The sequence below is a fragment of the Pezoporus wallicus genome, unplaced genomic scaffold, assembly GCF_028554395.1.
Source record: "Pezoporus wallicus isolate ANWC-B61680 ecotype Strahan unplaced genomic scaffold, APGP_CSIRO_Pwel_v1 contig_8006, whole genome shotgun sequence".
Lineage (NCBI taxonomy): Eukaryota > Metazoa > Chordata > Aves > Psittaciformes > Psittacidae > Pezoporus > Pezoporus wallicus.
Window position 1 is genome coordinate 819,962 of NW_026635487.1, and position 17,617 is coordinate 837,578.

General features: G+C 48.3%; 1 protein-coding gene across 6 annotated transcripts in view; it reads right to left on the bottom strand.

Moving 5' to 3' along the window:
* Window positions 1-17,617, bottom strand: part of PIK3CD (phosphatidylinositol-4,5-bisphosphate 3-kinase catalytic subunit delta) — a 40,096-nt gene that overhangs the window by 16,749 nt on the left and 5,730 nt on the right. For 3 of the 6 annotated variants that reach the window (XM_057431957.1, XM_057431923.1, XM_057431967.1), the window contains exons 1-3: window positions 8,426-8,550; window positions 977-1,050; window positions 645-808 (exon numbers count right to left, since the gene is read on the bottom strand). In XM_057431957.1, coding sequence (XP_057287940.1) covers window positions 645-785 — 141 coding nt within the window. In that variant the 5' untranslated portion in view covers window positions 786-808; window positions 977-1,050; window positions 8,426-8,550. Of the gene's footprint in view, window positions 1-644; window positions 809-976; window positions 1,051-8,002; window positions 8,023-8,425; window positions 8,551-17,617 lie in introns of those variants that run through there. The other 3 variants (XM_057431939.1, XM_057431931.1, XM_057431948.1) reach the window with 3 other exon arrangements.

Genomic DNA, 17,617 nt, shown 5'->3' on the forward strand with positions numbered 1-17,617 from the left:
ATAACTTGCCCCCAGTAACATGAAATCAATGACAAGACCCAAGAACCCTTCCTTCACTCCCAGGGGATGGCACTTCTACACCACACACTCCATTTCTTCACTCTCATCCTAAATGCCTGCTATAGGAGACAGGACTCCTGAGTAGACAGCCTCTGTTCTGGCCCAGTGCCTATTCTGGCTGTGAAACACAGACCTGTAACTTAACAGCTAGAACCAGTCAGCTCCAGTTATGGGGTTTTAGGCTGGTTTGGGTTTGTTGTTTTTTTTTTTTACCTGAAAACTGCAGCACAAGAAAACCTGGAATAATCTGGCACTGTGCTTCTGTCCCTTGTGATCTGTGACTCATCCAGGCCAGCCTGCTGCTGCTGCTGCTGCAGAGAAAACCTTTCCCACTGTTTTCCTTCACTCTCCCCTAACACAGCCCATGGAAACAAGGAGGCAGCTACATTTCATTTACACATGCTTTCACTACGGCTTTTTATTCCTCAAAGAACACTAAGTAAAATCCCCCCTATGATTCCCATTCCCAATTTTCAGTATTCATTTTCTGTGAGCTGGCATCCTGAATACTTTGAGTCAGTCCAGCATCTGTATTTGACTACTTGGAGACTACTGCAGATAAGACTGTGAAACAAGGCTGTTACCTGCTTGATGGTGCCCAAGCTGGCATTGCAGGACACAGAGAGGTTTAAATATATGCCTGTGGGCAGCAGAAAATCCACCTGGATGTTTTGGTTCTCCCCCTTGGACCAGAATTCCATAGGGCAGTAAATGCCTGGGGGCATCCTGCTCACTTCTTAGCTACCACCTGCAAGAAAAGGGAACAAGGTCTGTAACTGTTGACCACATAATAACTCTGGGATTAACACCTACATCTGACAGAGAAATTAAAGAAGTATTTTCAGTTGAGAACAAAGCACTTGTCCCAATAAGCTCATCTACAACCCGTCAGCCAACACAAACAGTAAGTCCCTACCCCTGGCTTGGTAGGGCAGTCCTCAGGCCACATGCTCCAAGCTCCACTTTGTTTTTCCAGAGCTCAGTTCCAGTCTGCAAGAGGGAGAAAGAGAGGTTGCTGGTTCCGAGTGTGCATTTTTATACACACAGATAATATTCCACTGTACGTCCCCCCCTCTACAAGTACAGGAAAAATACGTGAGGCTGAGGCAATCAAAATAGGTTTGTTAATTCCTTTTGCACCCTTTCACTTGCCAGGGCTCTACAATTTAACCTTAGACCATCCAAAGAACTCACAGAAGAGAAAAAGAACCTGAATGCTATCAGGTATAGACTTGGTTTCAAAGACAGGATAAGTGCAATGTGTGCACAGCTGAAACAAAAGGCACTGAACAGAAACCCATCGTACATTTGCTTTCTTAAAGACGTGTAGCACCGCAGTCAAAGAAACCCTCACACTTCATCCATCTGCCCACTACAGCTGTATAAAACTCCTCTACCTGATAACAAGCAGCAGTGTGGTGTCCCCATACGCAGGAAGAGCTTGGACCTGTTAGCATTAGCCCCTAGCAAGAGACAGGTAAATGCTGTAACTAATCCCCTTCAACCACCCCAGCGGAGGAGCCAGCTCACCCAAATTCCCTCTCACTTACCAGCTTTTCCCCCAGGTCAGCAGAGAAACACAGCCTGGAGGGTTCTCACAGAGCCATGGTGGTAGCTGCTGTGGAAAGCAAGGCTTCAGCCTCCTGCCAGCCTGACTCTGCTGGGTCTAAATGCACCCCTGCACGTGCCCCGAGCAATTCCGTGTCACTGCTCCTCACCCTGTGAACCAGGACTGAATTTGCCCATTCCCAATTCAAAACACGGCTTTGCAGCTGCCCGTGTACAAACAGACAGCAATAAAGCAAGATGCTGCTGAAGGTTTGGGTCTCCCAAATCATGAAGCCCTGCTGGCAGCCCCGATGCTTCGGTACGACAAGAAGCCCAGCATCTTATCTGCTAGCCCCTGGGAGCACAGCACTTCCCCATCAGCACTGAGGTGAGGATTCCCAGAACTCTGAGCTGGGTTTTATCTGTCCCTCTTCCTCAGCGCACACGCTGTATCACACAGAGACCGGATACAGGGACCACAAAACCACCCATGTGCCTTAAGAAGGAGGGAAGTAAAAGGGGGAGGAGGCAGGGTTTACAAGTTTGAATAAAGCAAAACAAGCTGCTTCTGCTCAATAACAAACCCAGCAAGTTTCTAGAGATAGAATCATAGAATTATAGAATAGTTAGGGGTGGAAAGGACCTTAAGATCATCCAGTTCCAATCCCCTGCCACGGGAAGGGACACCTCACACTAAACCATCTCACCCAAGGCTCTGTCCAACCTGGCCTTAAACACTGCCAGGGATGGAGCATTCACAACCTCCCTGGGCAACCCATTCCAGTGCCTCACCACCCTCACAGGAAAGAATTTCCTCCTTAGATCCAATCTAAACTTCCCCTGTTTAAGTTTGAACCCATCATGCCTTGTCCTGTCACTACAGTCCCTAATGAAGAGTCCCTCCCCAGCATCCCTATAGCCCCCCTTCAGATACTGGAGGCTGCTATGAGGTCTCCACGCAGCCTTCTCTTATCCAGGCTGAACAGCCCCAACTTTCTCAGCCTGTCTTCATACAGGAGGTGCTCCAGCCCCTGATCATCTGCTCCCTCTGCCTTGCCCAATGGCATAAAAGCAGCAAACTACCATGACTCTGCTGAGCAGCAGAGATGGACACATGACAGTGACTGAACTGCTTCCTTCTGCTGAGGACTTCTACCTGGTGTCACACCCCATCAGATATAAAGTACCTATCTAAGCTATTAGCACTACAATGTCGAGGTCAGGTTGTCCAATACCTTATTTTCCCAAACTCACCGATTATCTCTCGAGGGATTTTTCCAACAGAACCTGGAGGGAATATGCCACAGGAAGGACAACTCGGCGCTCTGATGCTTTGTTTACCACGCTTTCCCCCTTCCCATTACTGAATTCAGGATGCTGCCAATTTTTAAAGGCCCCAGCATCCTCTCAGCCTTTCATCCTGGTGAGTAGATAGATTAACACTGGAAGTCCCACATTGTGGTAGGTACCTGTAGGGCTGGCAGCCTGAGGTCCAAGTTAATCAATCCCAAATTAACAGAAATCAGTTTACTGCACAACCTGCAGATCCCTCAGAGCAAGGGAGAGACAGAAGCTTTGGTTTCAGTAGGATGCAAACCCACAGAGCCAGCCTCAAGCAGGTACACAGGCTACCAAAGGCCCCTGCTTATCAACACCAGGCCACCCATTCTCTACAAGACCCCCCCAGTCCTCACTCATCTGCAATATACTACAAAGTATTCTTGCTGGAATACTTCCACATCCCCCCACCTATGACTTCCTATAATACTTCTTCCTCGCCCACAAGCCTCAGCTACTCATTCCCAGTGCTAGGCAGGAATACTGCTGAGGTCCAGTTCCAAGGATACCAGGCAGGGTAGTAGGGGCTGAGCATCAGAACAGACAACGAGAACACGCAAAGCTCTTGCTCTACAGCACATCCATACACGCCATACAAGAGAGATGGACCTCAAGACTGGGTGGCCCAAGTCACAACAATGAATACAGCCAAGCTAAAGACCTGGCCCTTGTGAAGGCCAAGTATGTTGTGAACTTCATTTAGCCCTAAACTGGAGGTATGCACAGCACATTTGGGGAAACCACAGGGCCTCAAACAGCTTCTTATTCATCTCATGCAGCAGTTTTCCTCTGCGTCTGCTTGTATACAAGCCTGACCCCAAAACTGCCCCGTGGTACATGCTTGCTTGGGCAGGACACTCAAGATCATGTGCTGTAAGGGCTGTCTACAAGGCATGCAATCGTGCTGACTCCAGGACAGGGAATTAGCAGGCAGGAGTTGCAGGGGCAGTGTCTTGTGGGCAGTGCTGCTGCCATAGCTGAGCACTTGAACACAAGGTGCAGGTTCCTCTATCTCTCTGGATAGGCAGGGCCCCAGCTGCCCTAAAGAGAGAACCCACTCTTCCCATCCCAGAGGGAGGCAGTAATGGAAGCTCTGTTCCCAAAAGCAGCGAGCACATGTGATGGGAACCTCAGATCCTGCTAAGGAAATGTGAGGAGTGACCAGCCCCAACCCAGTGGGAGAGCCCAGCAGCAGGACAAGCAGCGTGTGGACTGGCTGATGCACAGCATGGGCTGTGACTGAGGTCTGTGTGGGGCCACTACAGCTGCTGCTTTCAGCCTGCAGATAAACAAGCCCTCCAACTGCAGAGCACAGTGTTGCTTTGGACTTCTCTAAGCACATGAGAAGAGAAATCATGCTGTCACATCACACAGGTCCCAAAGCACCAAGCACGCACCCAACAACAGATTTCCATGGGTCCAAACACAAAGCTGTTCCCCACAATTCCCAGAGAATCCAAGTGTACTCTCCTTTCCACATGTATTTCTGTTCTGTGGGGTGTTTTTGTGAGGGGAAAGTGAAAATCTGGGTACTACAGACTTTCTCAGGGAACTAGGAATAAAATGCACACGGACCCATTCCACACTGACCCTGCCTCTGCTACAGCAGCAGAACCTCATGGTAGTGGGTGACTGTTCCCTCAGTAATTTTGGGATATGGAGTCATATCCTAGAGGGACCATCAGGAAAGACGAGTCCGTTGGTACTAATCACTTCCTTACTGAGAGCTGTATGGACAATGAACCCACCTTACAATGCCCAGACCTGTTCATCACAGGGCAGCAAAAGAGGTGGAAGAAAATGACCATGAGGCAAAATTCCAGCTTTCAGATGAAGGCAAATCCTCAACTTCCTCTCCCTCCTTTGCCTCAATACATTATTCTGCAGGAAAGCTACAGACTGCTTTGCTTTCCCTAAGGTTTCCCCTGGCATTAATTAATGTGAAGTTATTAAACGTGCATCTTTAGTAAAGGGAAGAGATGGCCAAGGCAGAGTTGATATACACATGGGACTAGTCCCGGCACCAGCCTGCCAGGAGAGCACGCAAACTGTTCCTGGATGCCATATAACAAATACAGGCACACCACCAGTAATAGGATGTACCATATGCTTTGAGTTCACACACCCCGAGGAATAAATAATTGCACAGAAAGGCAAATCTATGCAGAGTGTAAGAGACACGTTTGAAATTACCCAGTCAGTATTTATCAAGCCAGCAGTCGACATAAACCACACTAACACAATTCTCCCCTTACAGAGTTATCAACCACAGCTCTGGTGTTTACAACACGCAACTTCTTGAGGGGAACAAGGACAGAGCTAAGCAGCAAGGTAGCACGATCACACGCGGAGCTCTGCGAGGCTGCAGCATCAGGCAGACACGGAAGCTCCAACACCCACAAGCACATTACACAATTACTAAACCCAGCACTACAAAAACACCTTTCAAGCCGCTAAGAACGGAGTGATGTGTGCTGTGTGGGAGACAGCAGGAAGTCACCTTCATTCCAGGCATCAACTTAGCTGGAGGAGGAGAGCACAGGAATTCTGCTGCACACGTGCCTGACTTGTCTGAAGCACACAGCTGATACACATTTAGATCTGGATCAGCCCTCAGCTTTTGTAGGTGCAGTCCTACCTCAGTGAGTGTTCTAAAAGGGTTTTAAACTTGCTCACAGCACAAAAGAGGTCTGCTGTATGCTAGGGCATTGGAGCACTCACAGGCTGTAAAACTGACCTCCGAGAACAGACTGGAAAGCCTTCTGTAAAATACAGACCAGTGTCTCAGCTGTGCTGCTGGGCCATCACTGCTCTCGTCCAGTTCCTGTGACAGCGCTGCACCTCCAGCATAGGCCGAGTTGCAGCAGAGCTCTGATTGTCTCTGGTTCCTCCTTCAATGCATACACGACAAGCATAACAGTTGGTAGGAAAAGAGGAAGACCTCTTGAAAAGGTGTGGAGAAGCATTCAAGTACTGAACAACCCCCAAAATCGATATGTTGGGTGACATGGTTTAGTGTGAGGTGTCCCTGCCATGGCAGGGGGGTTGGAACAGGATGAACTTAAGGTCCCTTCCAACCCAAACCATTCTATGATTCTATAGCTTGTATCTTCAGGCTTCATTTCCTCAAGCCCTAGTTTAGAATACCCTAATCTCCTTTGCTTGGTTTAGCATAATAAGACTTCTACCAAATACAACAACCAAATAAAGGCTTTTGCATATTAACAGCTTCTATTCTGTACGTTGATCTCTCATATCCTGCCGCACTGCTTCATTCAGTCACTCACAGTAGTTTGATGTTTATCCAACTCTACATAATAGACACAGTCACATTGCTTTGATAATACCTTTTAGTAGAGATTTCCAAGCCCTCCATTAGTCACCTTTACTCCCTACTTTGCTTACACAAACCATTAGACTGAAGTAGACATACAATGGAATGTGCCCAGGATAACTGGGCAAGGGATGAAAACACACACAGCCAACTGCAGGCCTCTAAAGCACTAGAGAGCATCCTCTGCCCTACCAGAGGCGCTGATACAAACCAGCATTTACACACCAAAATGAGCATCTTCCCTGCATCAAGATATCAGTGGGGAACCATGGATTTTTCCACCTCCTAAGGAATTGCTCTAGCTATATGGAGACTACAAGGATCAGGCTTTGAAGAACCACTGGATCCAAATAATCCCTTGGCTTGTGCTTTTCCCTTTATGAAATAAAGGTTCCTTTACTTTGAGCATTTATGCTGCTCAATGCCTGCCTTACACATGCAGGCCCCATAAAACAGGCTCACAGAAAAGTAATGGGAAGCAGAAGTACGCTAATGTAATCTGAACTGGAGCTAACCTTGTTTGTGTGCAGTGCTGATGATGAAAGGGGTTGTCAGCAAGGGAAGAGATAGGAAAGCAGGACATAGACATTGTGATAAAACCAGGCTGTGGGGCTCCTGGCTCCAGAACGACTAGAGAAAGAGCATCAGAGTGATACAACATCATCCAAGCTCAGCAGCAACCACAAGTAATAGCCAGAGAGAGGGAAAGAGGAGCTCAGGCAAAAGCAGCTCAAGAGAAATGGAAATGCAAAGCCATACCTCATTCTGGAAGCACAACAGTATCACTAGAGAGGGGCGGAGGAACCTCAGGGAGTAAGAAAAGCATCCGACAGGAGGGAGGCATAAAGAACCTTGCTTGGTAGAAACTTTCAAGCAGGCTTTTAGGCGAGTTTAACAGTCAATCAACTGCTTTCAGTATTGGCTGAGGAAGCATCTAGTGGAAAACAGCGTACTTAGTGGTTAAAGCAAGAGCTTGAAACTGACAACTTGCAAGGTTCCATTGCTAACACTGACAACTGTTGGATGCACGACTTCAAACAACAACTGCGGTTCTGTTTTCTCATATGCACAAGTATATTTCACAAAGGATGCTGCAAGGCTTCAGTTCTGGCAAGGTGACTTGGGATCTCTGCGCTTTTGCTGTTACTGCTAGGACAGGCAGGGGCTGGGAGTTGGAGGGAGTTGTGATAAATGAAAGCTTCTAGCTGAAGAGGTCACTGAAATTTGTCTCTTTCAACTGCTCCCATGCGCGGACAAGACCAGAAACCCAAGTGCATCTTGCTGAGGAAAACAGAAAATAAACTGTTTCTAACGACCTTCCACTGCCACATTCAACTTCACTTCCAGGTTCCCGCCTCAAGCACATACAACACACCACACTTAGAGACTCTCTTTGGAGAAGTCTTCCTCAGGCCCTGCCAAAACAGACAATCCGAACCTAACCCACAGCAGTTACACACCCCTCTGTTAGCGACCGACCCAGGCAGCACAACTGCAATGTCAGCGCAGGTACGATGATGGCCAGATGTGGCCAGGCAAGCCAAACCCCTCATTGCAGTACCAAGGTGCCAAGCGCCAAACCCTTCAGGTAAACACCAGGCAGGAAGCCCAGCAGGACACGATCCCCCCTCCAGCAGCCCATGGGGCCGGTCAGCAGGATGACACGAGTGGCTACCATCCAATTCCTGGCCAAACCCAGACACATCACCGCCATCCACCCACCTTGGAAACGGAGAGGAGCGCTGCTGCAAGCATCTGTTCCTGCGGGGAGGGGGGGACACGGCTTCAAGGACTGACCCCCAAGGCAGCTAACCCCCCCCCCGAGCCTCCAAGCGCGCCGCACTCACACAGCAGCGCTGCTCCCCCCGAGGCACGCAGTTTGTTAAAGGAGCCGGGGCACTCACCGGGGCACACAGCACAGACACACACGTAGCGGGGGGACCGGGAGCACAGCGCGAACCGCGGGGACCCCGCCGGGGCCGGGCAGCGGCTCCCGGGGCCGCGGCAATGGGTGCGATGCGCCCCGGCCCGGTGTGGGGACCGGCGGCCGCTCCTGCCGGGCCCCGCTCCTCCTCCTCCTCCTCCCCGCAGCTGAGAGCTCCCCCCCCCGGTCCCAGCCACCACCCCCCCCGCCCCGGCGCTCACCTCCCTCCTCGCCCTCGGCGTCTCCCCCTCTCCGGCCCGGCCCCGCTGCCGCTGGTGCGGGCGGCACCGCCCCGGCATCGCCTGCAATGGGCCGCGGGAGCGCGCACCACCGCCCGGCCCCCCGGTACCCGCGCCCCGGGTACCCCGCGCCGCGCACATGGAGCCCCGCACTGCTCGCAGGGAGCCCCTGCACCGACCGCGCACCACTGACCCCGCGCTGCCTCTGCTGGCCCCGCACCGGTCCTTTCTGTCCCGAGCCCCGGTAACCGAACAGTAACACGCAGTAACCGTGCGGCAGGGACGCGGCACCGTGCTCCAGCACTGCAGCACCGCAGAGCAGTGACCCTCTGTCATCGTCACGCACAGGTCACCCCAGCTATGCGCTGCACACCAGCGACCTGTGCAGCACTGGTTTAAGCAGCCCAGGGCAATGCAACAGCCCCAGGAGAATTTGCCTGGCAGGAAAGCACAGAAAATGGCCAAAGCTGCCACCATCCTGATGCAGCTGACATGGTGGATGTACCAGGGACACTCTGCTGGCAACACCAGACAACGGCTCCATTATTACCACAGTCGCAGGTCTAGCTATAGGACACGGTGCTGAAGACAGGCCCTAAATACATACATATGTATAAACCTAAACACAGAGGGGATTTAAAAGGGTTTGAGATTCACTCCATCCCTGGAAAGGGCTCCTTTGACAGCCTTGACCATGCACTTGTTTTTAATTCATCTGGGAAGTTTTGTGGAATAAATACCCTCTTTAACCTGCCAGAGGGGAGACTGAGATGAGCTCTTAGGCAGAAGCTCTTCCCTGTGAGGGTGCTGAGGTGCTGGCACAGGGTGCCCAGAGAAGCTATGGCTGCCCCATCCCTGGCAGTGCTCAAGGCCAGGTTGGACACAGGGGCTTGGAGCAAGCTGCTCTAGTGGAAGGTGTCGGTGCCCATGGCAGGGGGTTGGGAATGGGTAAGCTTTAAAGTCCCTTCTTTCCAAACCATTCTATGAGAGGGAAGATCCCAAGTCAAGGAGAGTCAAGTGATCTGGGGACGAGGAGAAACACCTCCAAGGCAGGCGAGGTGCCCACAGGGCCCAAGGTAGAAGCACTAGGTTGTAACACTCCTGGTGTTCTCACTAGCACTATAGGAGAGGGGAACCCAGCACAGCTTCATCTGCTGGCAGACGCACAGGCAATTGAACCTTACCTTTTTCTCCTCCAACCTGATGTACAGGCTCCTTGGCTGCAGGGAACCCCCAAACCCAGCACCCATGGCAGAGGGGTCCATCCCACCAGTGCCCCAAGGGTCGGCGACTTCTCAGTGTGTCACCCTTCTGCACAGAGCATCCCTCTGACTTGTCACGGGCAATCAGCGGCGATTCCCCAAAGCAGCAGCAGATGGGGATAAGAAACGTTTCCAGGGTTCAAAGACAGCCTCTCCTCCGTCTCATTAAATTTGCAGCAGCAATTACGTACCCAAAGAGCATCTGAAAGCTCACTTGAAAAGATCTCTCTTTTCACACATCTCCTCTTGCACTTGAGAAGTGCCCGCTGTACTTTGGGTCTCAAGTAATTAGAGACTGTGAACCTGGGTTTATGCTTTTAAGTATTTCACTTCTTCACATGGAAACAACCGACCTTGGTACAGGACACAGTTAATGTTAGCACATTGCCTCCACTGGTACCCCCCCAAATCATCATTTTCCCTAAAGTTTCTCCTGCTGAAGGCAAGTGATTAAGGTATAAACTCCATTTTTTTCCATGTTAGAATCCAAATAAAAGCTCATTATTCTTGCAATCTGACTCACTTTTATGTCCCTGAACATTACTACTTGGCAACACAGACATCTTGCCTTCAGTACAAAGTGTGACTATTGAAACATTCATTCTTCATCTCCATTTGATTCTACTATCATGTCTTAATGTGACCTTTTAAAGCTCAAACTGTCTATTTTAAACCATCAGCCCTGACATGTGCTGCTGATATTTTTAAACAGACTGTTTACAGGAATTCTGGTTTCTGTTCTGCTAGGGTTTTTTTTCTCCTTTTCAACAGCTTTTCTACTCATCTCCACGTTCCACATACAGGGCTGTACCGAACCCTGACAGGACATTTGCCCACCCGGCCTCTGAGAAGCTGGACAGCAGAAACCATAAGGAAGGGAAAAAGGAACTAGAAGTCAGGAAAAATAGTTGCTACCTGCTAGGTTAAAGATCCGAGACCTCCATGGAGGAACAGAAGGAGAGCTCAGTCACTTGCTTTTCCTCTCTTATTGAGAACAGAACAGTGCCAATACGTTTGAAGAAAACACTGCTAAGGCGGCCAGTGTCATCCATGTGGTGTTTTAACAAGTGCATCCAATATGAGGCTGGGCATGCCAGTTCAAAGAGACCACCACCGCACCATGCCAATCAGGTATACGTTTACCCACAGTTGTTCATAAAACACTCTGTAAGGTTAATTTGCACTCGCAGCTCAAGTTCTCCTACTTGTCCCAGGGAATTTGCCAGAAATGCGGATCCGTGCTCCTGCTGAGCCAGGGATCAGGCTTGTCCTGCTAGGCAAATGATGCAGAGCCCAGTGTAGCGCTCCCAGCTGCTGTGCCATGATCCGAGTTTTACAGAACTCGGTTATTAGGACATTGCAAAGGAGCAAAGAATGGCCGCTGTTTGCATAATTGATGGGCAATAGGGACTGCCTCTAAGCTCTGCCACAGGGACATGGCAGCTCTGTCCCCAGTTCAGAGCCCTCCAATAACAAAAGATAAGGCAAAGCGCAACAACGACGGCTTGACTCCAAGTAAGCACCAGGCAAAGACAACTGAGTACCTAAAACAGATATGGACGTAGCTGCTGGATAACACAAACTGCCTTTCATTTAAAAAGTTAGCATTTGCCATGCATAAATGAATGCACTTGGAAGCAAGAAGGGATGTTCTCTCAGGCTGCGTTACTACCCTGTGTAGTGCATTACTGCGCTGTGGACTGCCCAGGGTTAACATGAAGCTGCAGAGAGCACAAAGACAAATGGACAGGAGGAAAGGGAGGATGAGTTTTCAAACATCCTGCATCACACAACTCCCTGCTCAGGGTATGAGTCTTTGCAGGATAAGGAGTGCCCAGAGCTCGCGGGAAAGAGGGAGAAATCCCTGTGGATGGGGATACATACCCTGCAGGGCTTGGCTGGGGCTAAGGGCTGCTGTCCATTATATATTTCTTAAAGCCAAATCTAAAGTGCAATTTTCTTCCTATCTTATGGCTGCGCCCAGTTTCAATGACTACTCACATTAAACCTTCTTTTTATACCCTTTTTCTTCAACAAAAGCCACTTTTGAGCCCTTTCTCTTAATTACGAGTCTTTCATAGCTCCGCCCCTTGGCATTTATCCTCACCTCTTTTTTTCAGGTTGTTTCCTCTCTTCACTGCTCCAGGTACACCGTTCTGGTACATCCGCTCACCACCTCAGCATCTGTGTGTGCAGTGGGCACGGCTGGAAACACTGGCAGTACAGCTCCTAACCGTCTCCCAAAGCCCTTCTCTACACCAGTTTGCTGCATGAGAAACACAGCTAACGTTCGTAGCCTAGATGAGACATCTGGCCAGCTTTTGGAGGAGAAAGGAACAGGGGGAGAAAGAGGAGGATGACAACAAGCAAGCGTAACCACAGTATTTACAGGACTGCCCAGCAAGAACGTTTTCAACTGCCAGTGGAGCACCTGGAGAGCAAACCACCACACCTCAGGACCACTGGGTCCTAAGCCACAAAGATGTTGGCAACCTTAGTAAATAGTAACGCTTACGAAGCTGTATCCATCGCTTCTACAGACAAGGCTAGAAGCAGCCTCTCTTACCCTGCACTTACAGGGGTATGGTGTAAACAAACAAAAACCCCACCAAACTCACCGCGTCGAATTGCACCACAAAACAAACAGGAAGCCAGAGCAGTCTTGGGAGAGCTGAAACTATTTGCTCCATGTGGTTAACACTCCCCAACAGGTGGGAAACCACGTTTCTGCTTCAGCTATGCAGTTACAGCTGGTAACTTGCTCTTATTTTAAAGTCAAAAGAGGTTTTTTTTTGGCAACAAGCTCTGAAATAGCTGCATGAAGTGTACAACACTGATCTGCACTGGCTACCACAGAGGTGAGCAGCAGAGCTCACCCATGCAAGTGCAGCCACAGGATACATCCCTTGACGAGAAATGCCTGTGGCCAAACCAAACACTGCTTCAAGATTTGAAGATCACAGTTGCTTTTTGCATCTTACACAAAGGGTCTTTGTGCTACAGCATAATGCTGCACTGCTACAGGCTTTTCATTCTCTGTTGGGGTTGCTTTAAACACGCACACACACATATATATACACACACTTGGGGAACCTAAGCTCTCTTGCAAAGCAAGTGTGCACACCGAAGGGAAGTTAGGATGTCAGGATAAACCGTATGAAGTGTTTTAACTGCACCTTACAGCCTCCGACTGCTGCCCACGTTCATTTTCCTGTTTTGAACTTTCTAATTCTCCATCTTCAAATAGGCAGAGCTACCGCAGCCTTATCAATTACAATGAACTTCATAAACGGGTGAATACTGCTCTATTTTATAGATGTTTATTCAAGTAGGACACAACATAAAAGATGAGGGGAAGAGCTTCATCACTTTGAAGATCAGTGCTAGTGCTCTAAGGAAAGTACTGATTAACCTAAACCAGCTGCAGATCCAAAACCTCCTCAATTTTCCTGGGGAAATTCAGATATGAATTCCAATTTTAATGTCAAGCCCCATATGAGTATTCACACTATGTCAGCAGTGTGGTAGGATGTTAGAGAACACATAAACTTCTCAACTAGCCAGACTTACATAGTGTATGAGCTGGATAGGAGGTGATGGTGAATTATTTGATGGTGAATTATTAGGGGGTGGGATTCAAGGATCCAAGCAGCCTGTTTGTTCAGATTAATTGGCCAAAAGTTGAATGGGGGAATAATGGAAAAATCAGGTTAAATCTCTGGTGTCTTTGTTAGAGGAGTTGTTTTATAGGATAATATGAATTTACTTGTTGAACGTCTAAACATTTAGTGAGGAGAAGGAGAAAGAAGAAAAGTAGAGGAAATAGAGACTTAAAAAAGCAATTAGGTTCACAAGAACTGGAGCAGTTTGAGAGGTGACTGAGCAAAGGCCATCAAGTACAGTGGGACCCATGTCTGGTGGAAATGTAAAGAGATGATGGACAATGACCTTACAGGGAAGAGCTGCAAGGAAGCCGATCCCACAGTTCCTATGGTAACGCTGCCTCCTGCGAGGGTTGAGGAAGGGAATCCCATCTCCATGCACTGCTAACTTGTCACATCCTGAAGCACACATCTGCAACCAACTCTGAAACAGATGTTGGTTTTCTCCCGTTTTCACCTATGCTCAAGCAACCTTCCCAGGGGAAGGACCTTTCTCCATAGAAAAATGCAGCAGTAATTCCATAGCTTGGACCTGGGGACAGCTGAATGCTCAGTGCTGAGAACGTAATGGTTTTTCTGTCAAGAACAAGGCCACAGTTTGCTTGGCGACACTGCCACAAGAGAGATTCCAGAGAAGAAAACCATGATAAAACCCCAGCATGTTTTCTCTTTCTTTGATGGACACGCATTCAAACAAAAGACTCCCCAAGTGAAACCCCATGAACCGTACAGGAGGTGATGGTGAATTATTCATCACCTGATGATTCAGGTGGGGTTCAAGGACCCGAGTACCCTGTTTGTTCAAACAGCCTCTGAAATAGTTTCAAGCCTGGGCACCCTGAATGACAGAGAGAAGGAAAAATGATGACAAAGGTACTCTGCTGTCTTGCTGAAGGCCAGAATGGCACCATTTGGTGTCCTTGCCCAGACAAAAATACCTGTTTGTTTGCGCGAGTACACGTTTGAAGGAAGAATATTGCAGACTTGAGAACAAAGAATTCATCTATGACTTCCCCATCAGTGTTTGCAGAGGGAAAACAAGCGACAAGAACTGACCTGAGTTAGCTGGAGCAAGCAGCTCAGATTCCTGTCTTGATCGGCAGCAATACCATGGGATTTCTGAAGGAGAAGAATCCCTGGAGGCAGCTCTCTTTCGGAGGTTATCAAAATGAGCAAGGAGCCTTCGTTTGATACCTCCTTGGCTGTTTCTCCATTGGAATCTCAATGTTACAACCTCTGCCTGTGCCGAAGTATCGTGTTAAGGAAAAAGCAAGTTCTCTTACTTGTTGGTGTTGCATGCAGCACCACTTCCCATAGAACAGAGTCAAATGCTTGATAGGAGGAGATGCTACTGACCCAGTTCTGTGAGATACGTGAGCCCACAGCTATATCAGGGATACAGCTTGAGTTACTGACTGCAAAAATGCAAGATAAAATGGTTTGGGGAAAACCACACAAAACCAAACCAACACCAACAAAAATCCCCACCAAAATTACACATCCTGCTTTGAAAACCAGATGTTTTCAAGGACGGGACCTGGAGTAAGGTACTCATGTTAAACTGCTCATACTGGCACTGATGCCACAGCTTTTAGTAAGCTGTTTCACCTGCTTTTCTCTGTGTTCTACAGGGCATTTTGTGAAGTCTTTGGTGGTGCTACATGGGTTCAAAGCATCCATGTCTCAACACAGGATACCATTGACTTATCACTCCAAAACAGAATTGCACACATACGCACAGCATTTGTACACACACACAAGGAACGCCTCTCAGAACCTCACTTCTGTTGGGGATGGGTTTTGGATGCAAAACCAAAGAATGTCAAACACAAATGGACACAAGCTGCATCCCTTTCCTATTGGTCCTTCAGAGGGACAAACAACTTTCCTCTGTTGTGTCACAAAACCATTTCTTGGGAGTCCTTTCTGCAGAAACTGAGCAATCTATAAACCCACAGACTCCCATTATGAGCTGTAACTGCCTGTTCAACCAAAACACCCTGTTTCAGCTTGAAATTACTATTAGGGGATTCTGGACCCTTTCCTTTGCTACCAGCAGAAGAGCAGCACCAGTTTTCCCACACCAAGAAGCACTGTTCAAGTTCATGAGTGTTGGGTTCCCAAGGAATATAACCCCAGAGCTCAAAGTCAGAGCAGTACAACAAAGCCCTGCATCCAGGCTGGGAATTCTGGGGGTCCCTATTGACCATTTCCAGTAAGCCCGGATCTCACCAACTGCAGCGTGGGTGGCTGTCTGCACCCTGAAGACACAGCCAGATGCAGGTGCCTTCCTCCACTAAGTATTTAGCTCAGCCTCATGGGTTTGTTATATTTGGGTGGGTTTTGTTTGTTTTGCTGTGTTTGATGTTTAAAATGGATATTCCAATCTAAACAACATTGGGAACCCAAACAAATACACATACACATCCCCCTCCCCGAATGTGTCACGTTACAAAATGAGGCAGATGCCAGTGACAAATGCCTGAAGAATTTTTTAGCAGCCACCTGAAAAATCACTTAAGAGTCAGAAATAAGCAGCGAAGGCCCTGGCCTGAGTCATCAGTGACAACAAGGAGAAAAGGAATGTGAAGAGTTTGTTTCTTCTGTGCTCAAATGAGAGAGGGCTTTGGGCTGAAAATGATTGGGTTTATTGTTAGCAGAGTAAAATTTCCATCCGTGACCAGGGGAATTTCCACCTGAGGCAGAGCAATGAAGATTCATTTACATAGCAGGAGGTAAAGCTACAGCTTCTACCCTGGGAACAGCGCTGAAGGAAAAACAAACTCTTTTTGGTAGCAGCAAAGTGCAAAGTTTTTGTCCTCAAATTTGGGGCCAGAAATAGATAATGTTTGTTTTCATTGAGCCTTGGACAGTTCTTACAAAGAAGAGCAAGATGTATTTCACAGAAGCAAACAGTCCAGCCAGCCTAAACAGAACTAGGACTGGGAAACTGTACCAGACAAGTATGAACTCTGCTAAGCACTTACACTACATGCTGCAAGGGTGAGTGTGCCTCTCAAAATAAAACAAAAGGCTTCACTGTTTATTATTGCAGTATCATCATTTCAAATGTGGCACCAACCAGGATTCGAGCAAGGTCAGGTCTCCCCTCACATCAGCAGGATGCACTTAAGCAGGTCTCCCCCTGCCTCTTTCCATGCTACAAACTCACTGCCTTAGATTCCCTTTCAGGACACTGGAACAGTAATGTTTAGTATTGGGTCACTTCAGAGAAGAGTTTTGTTCCTCCCTGTCTTCATTGCTGTTTTTTCTCCTATCGAAAAGGGGAAAACCAGAGTACCACAAACTAGTAAAGTCTTCAAAGTCAGTCACCTAAAACCAGAGATATAGGGGACTCTGGTGGGGAAGAGCCTTCAGGAAAGTTCTCCACCAGCCCAAAACAATCCCAGTGTGGATATTGGCAGTAAATCACAGCCCGAGGGATAATTTCAAGGCAGTCCTTGGGATAGGTCCCCTAGCACATGGTTTGGTTGGGAAGAGCTGCTCAGAGCCAGGCTGGGGTCCAGTACCCAGGTAGGTTTTACAAGGGCAGGAATGGACATCTCCAGCAAAGCACAGGAGTTCTGCAAACCCAGCTGAGTGTGGATACACCCCTAGGAATAAACCTTCTTCCTATTAGGATGCTTAGCAGCGGCATCACCCTCCACATCCACTGTGTTACTTGGGTGAATGGGACACTTCCTATGGTAGCCAGCCATCAGCCTGACACTGTCGCACATGGTGGAGAGGAGCTGCCTATGAGCACACACAACACCTTACATGCACATACAAAACAAGAGGTGAACTACATGCAAAACAGCAAAGTAAGACACACAGAAGGCACATTAAAGATATTATATGTCTATATATATAACATGTATAACATATACATATAAAGATATAAATATGATATTATAATGAGCTATTGACAGAAATCCCAGCTTACTCCCACGTTTGCATCTTGTACCATGTCCTTTTGGGTCATCTGGAATCTTTATCCATAGTTGCAGAGTTTGCTGCTTTCCTTCTGCACAGGTTGGATGTCATGATTGCAGCCTGGAGTCTGCACATACAGGACATGCCGCTTTTCGCTGAGCAGACCCAGGTCTTCATCCCAATGGCTGCCTTTCAAAGCCAAAGCACAGCGTTCCTGGTAACTCACTTTCCCTCAACACCCATGGAAAAGTGAAACATCTTTTTTCCTTCAAGTTTCCAGGAACACCACTCTGCTCATTTCTCAGGCTTATTTC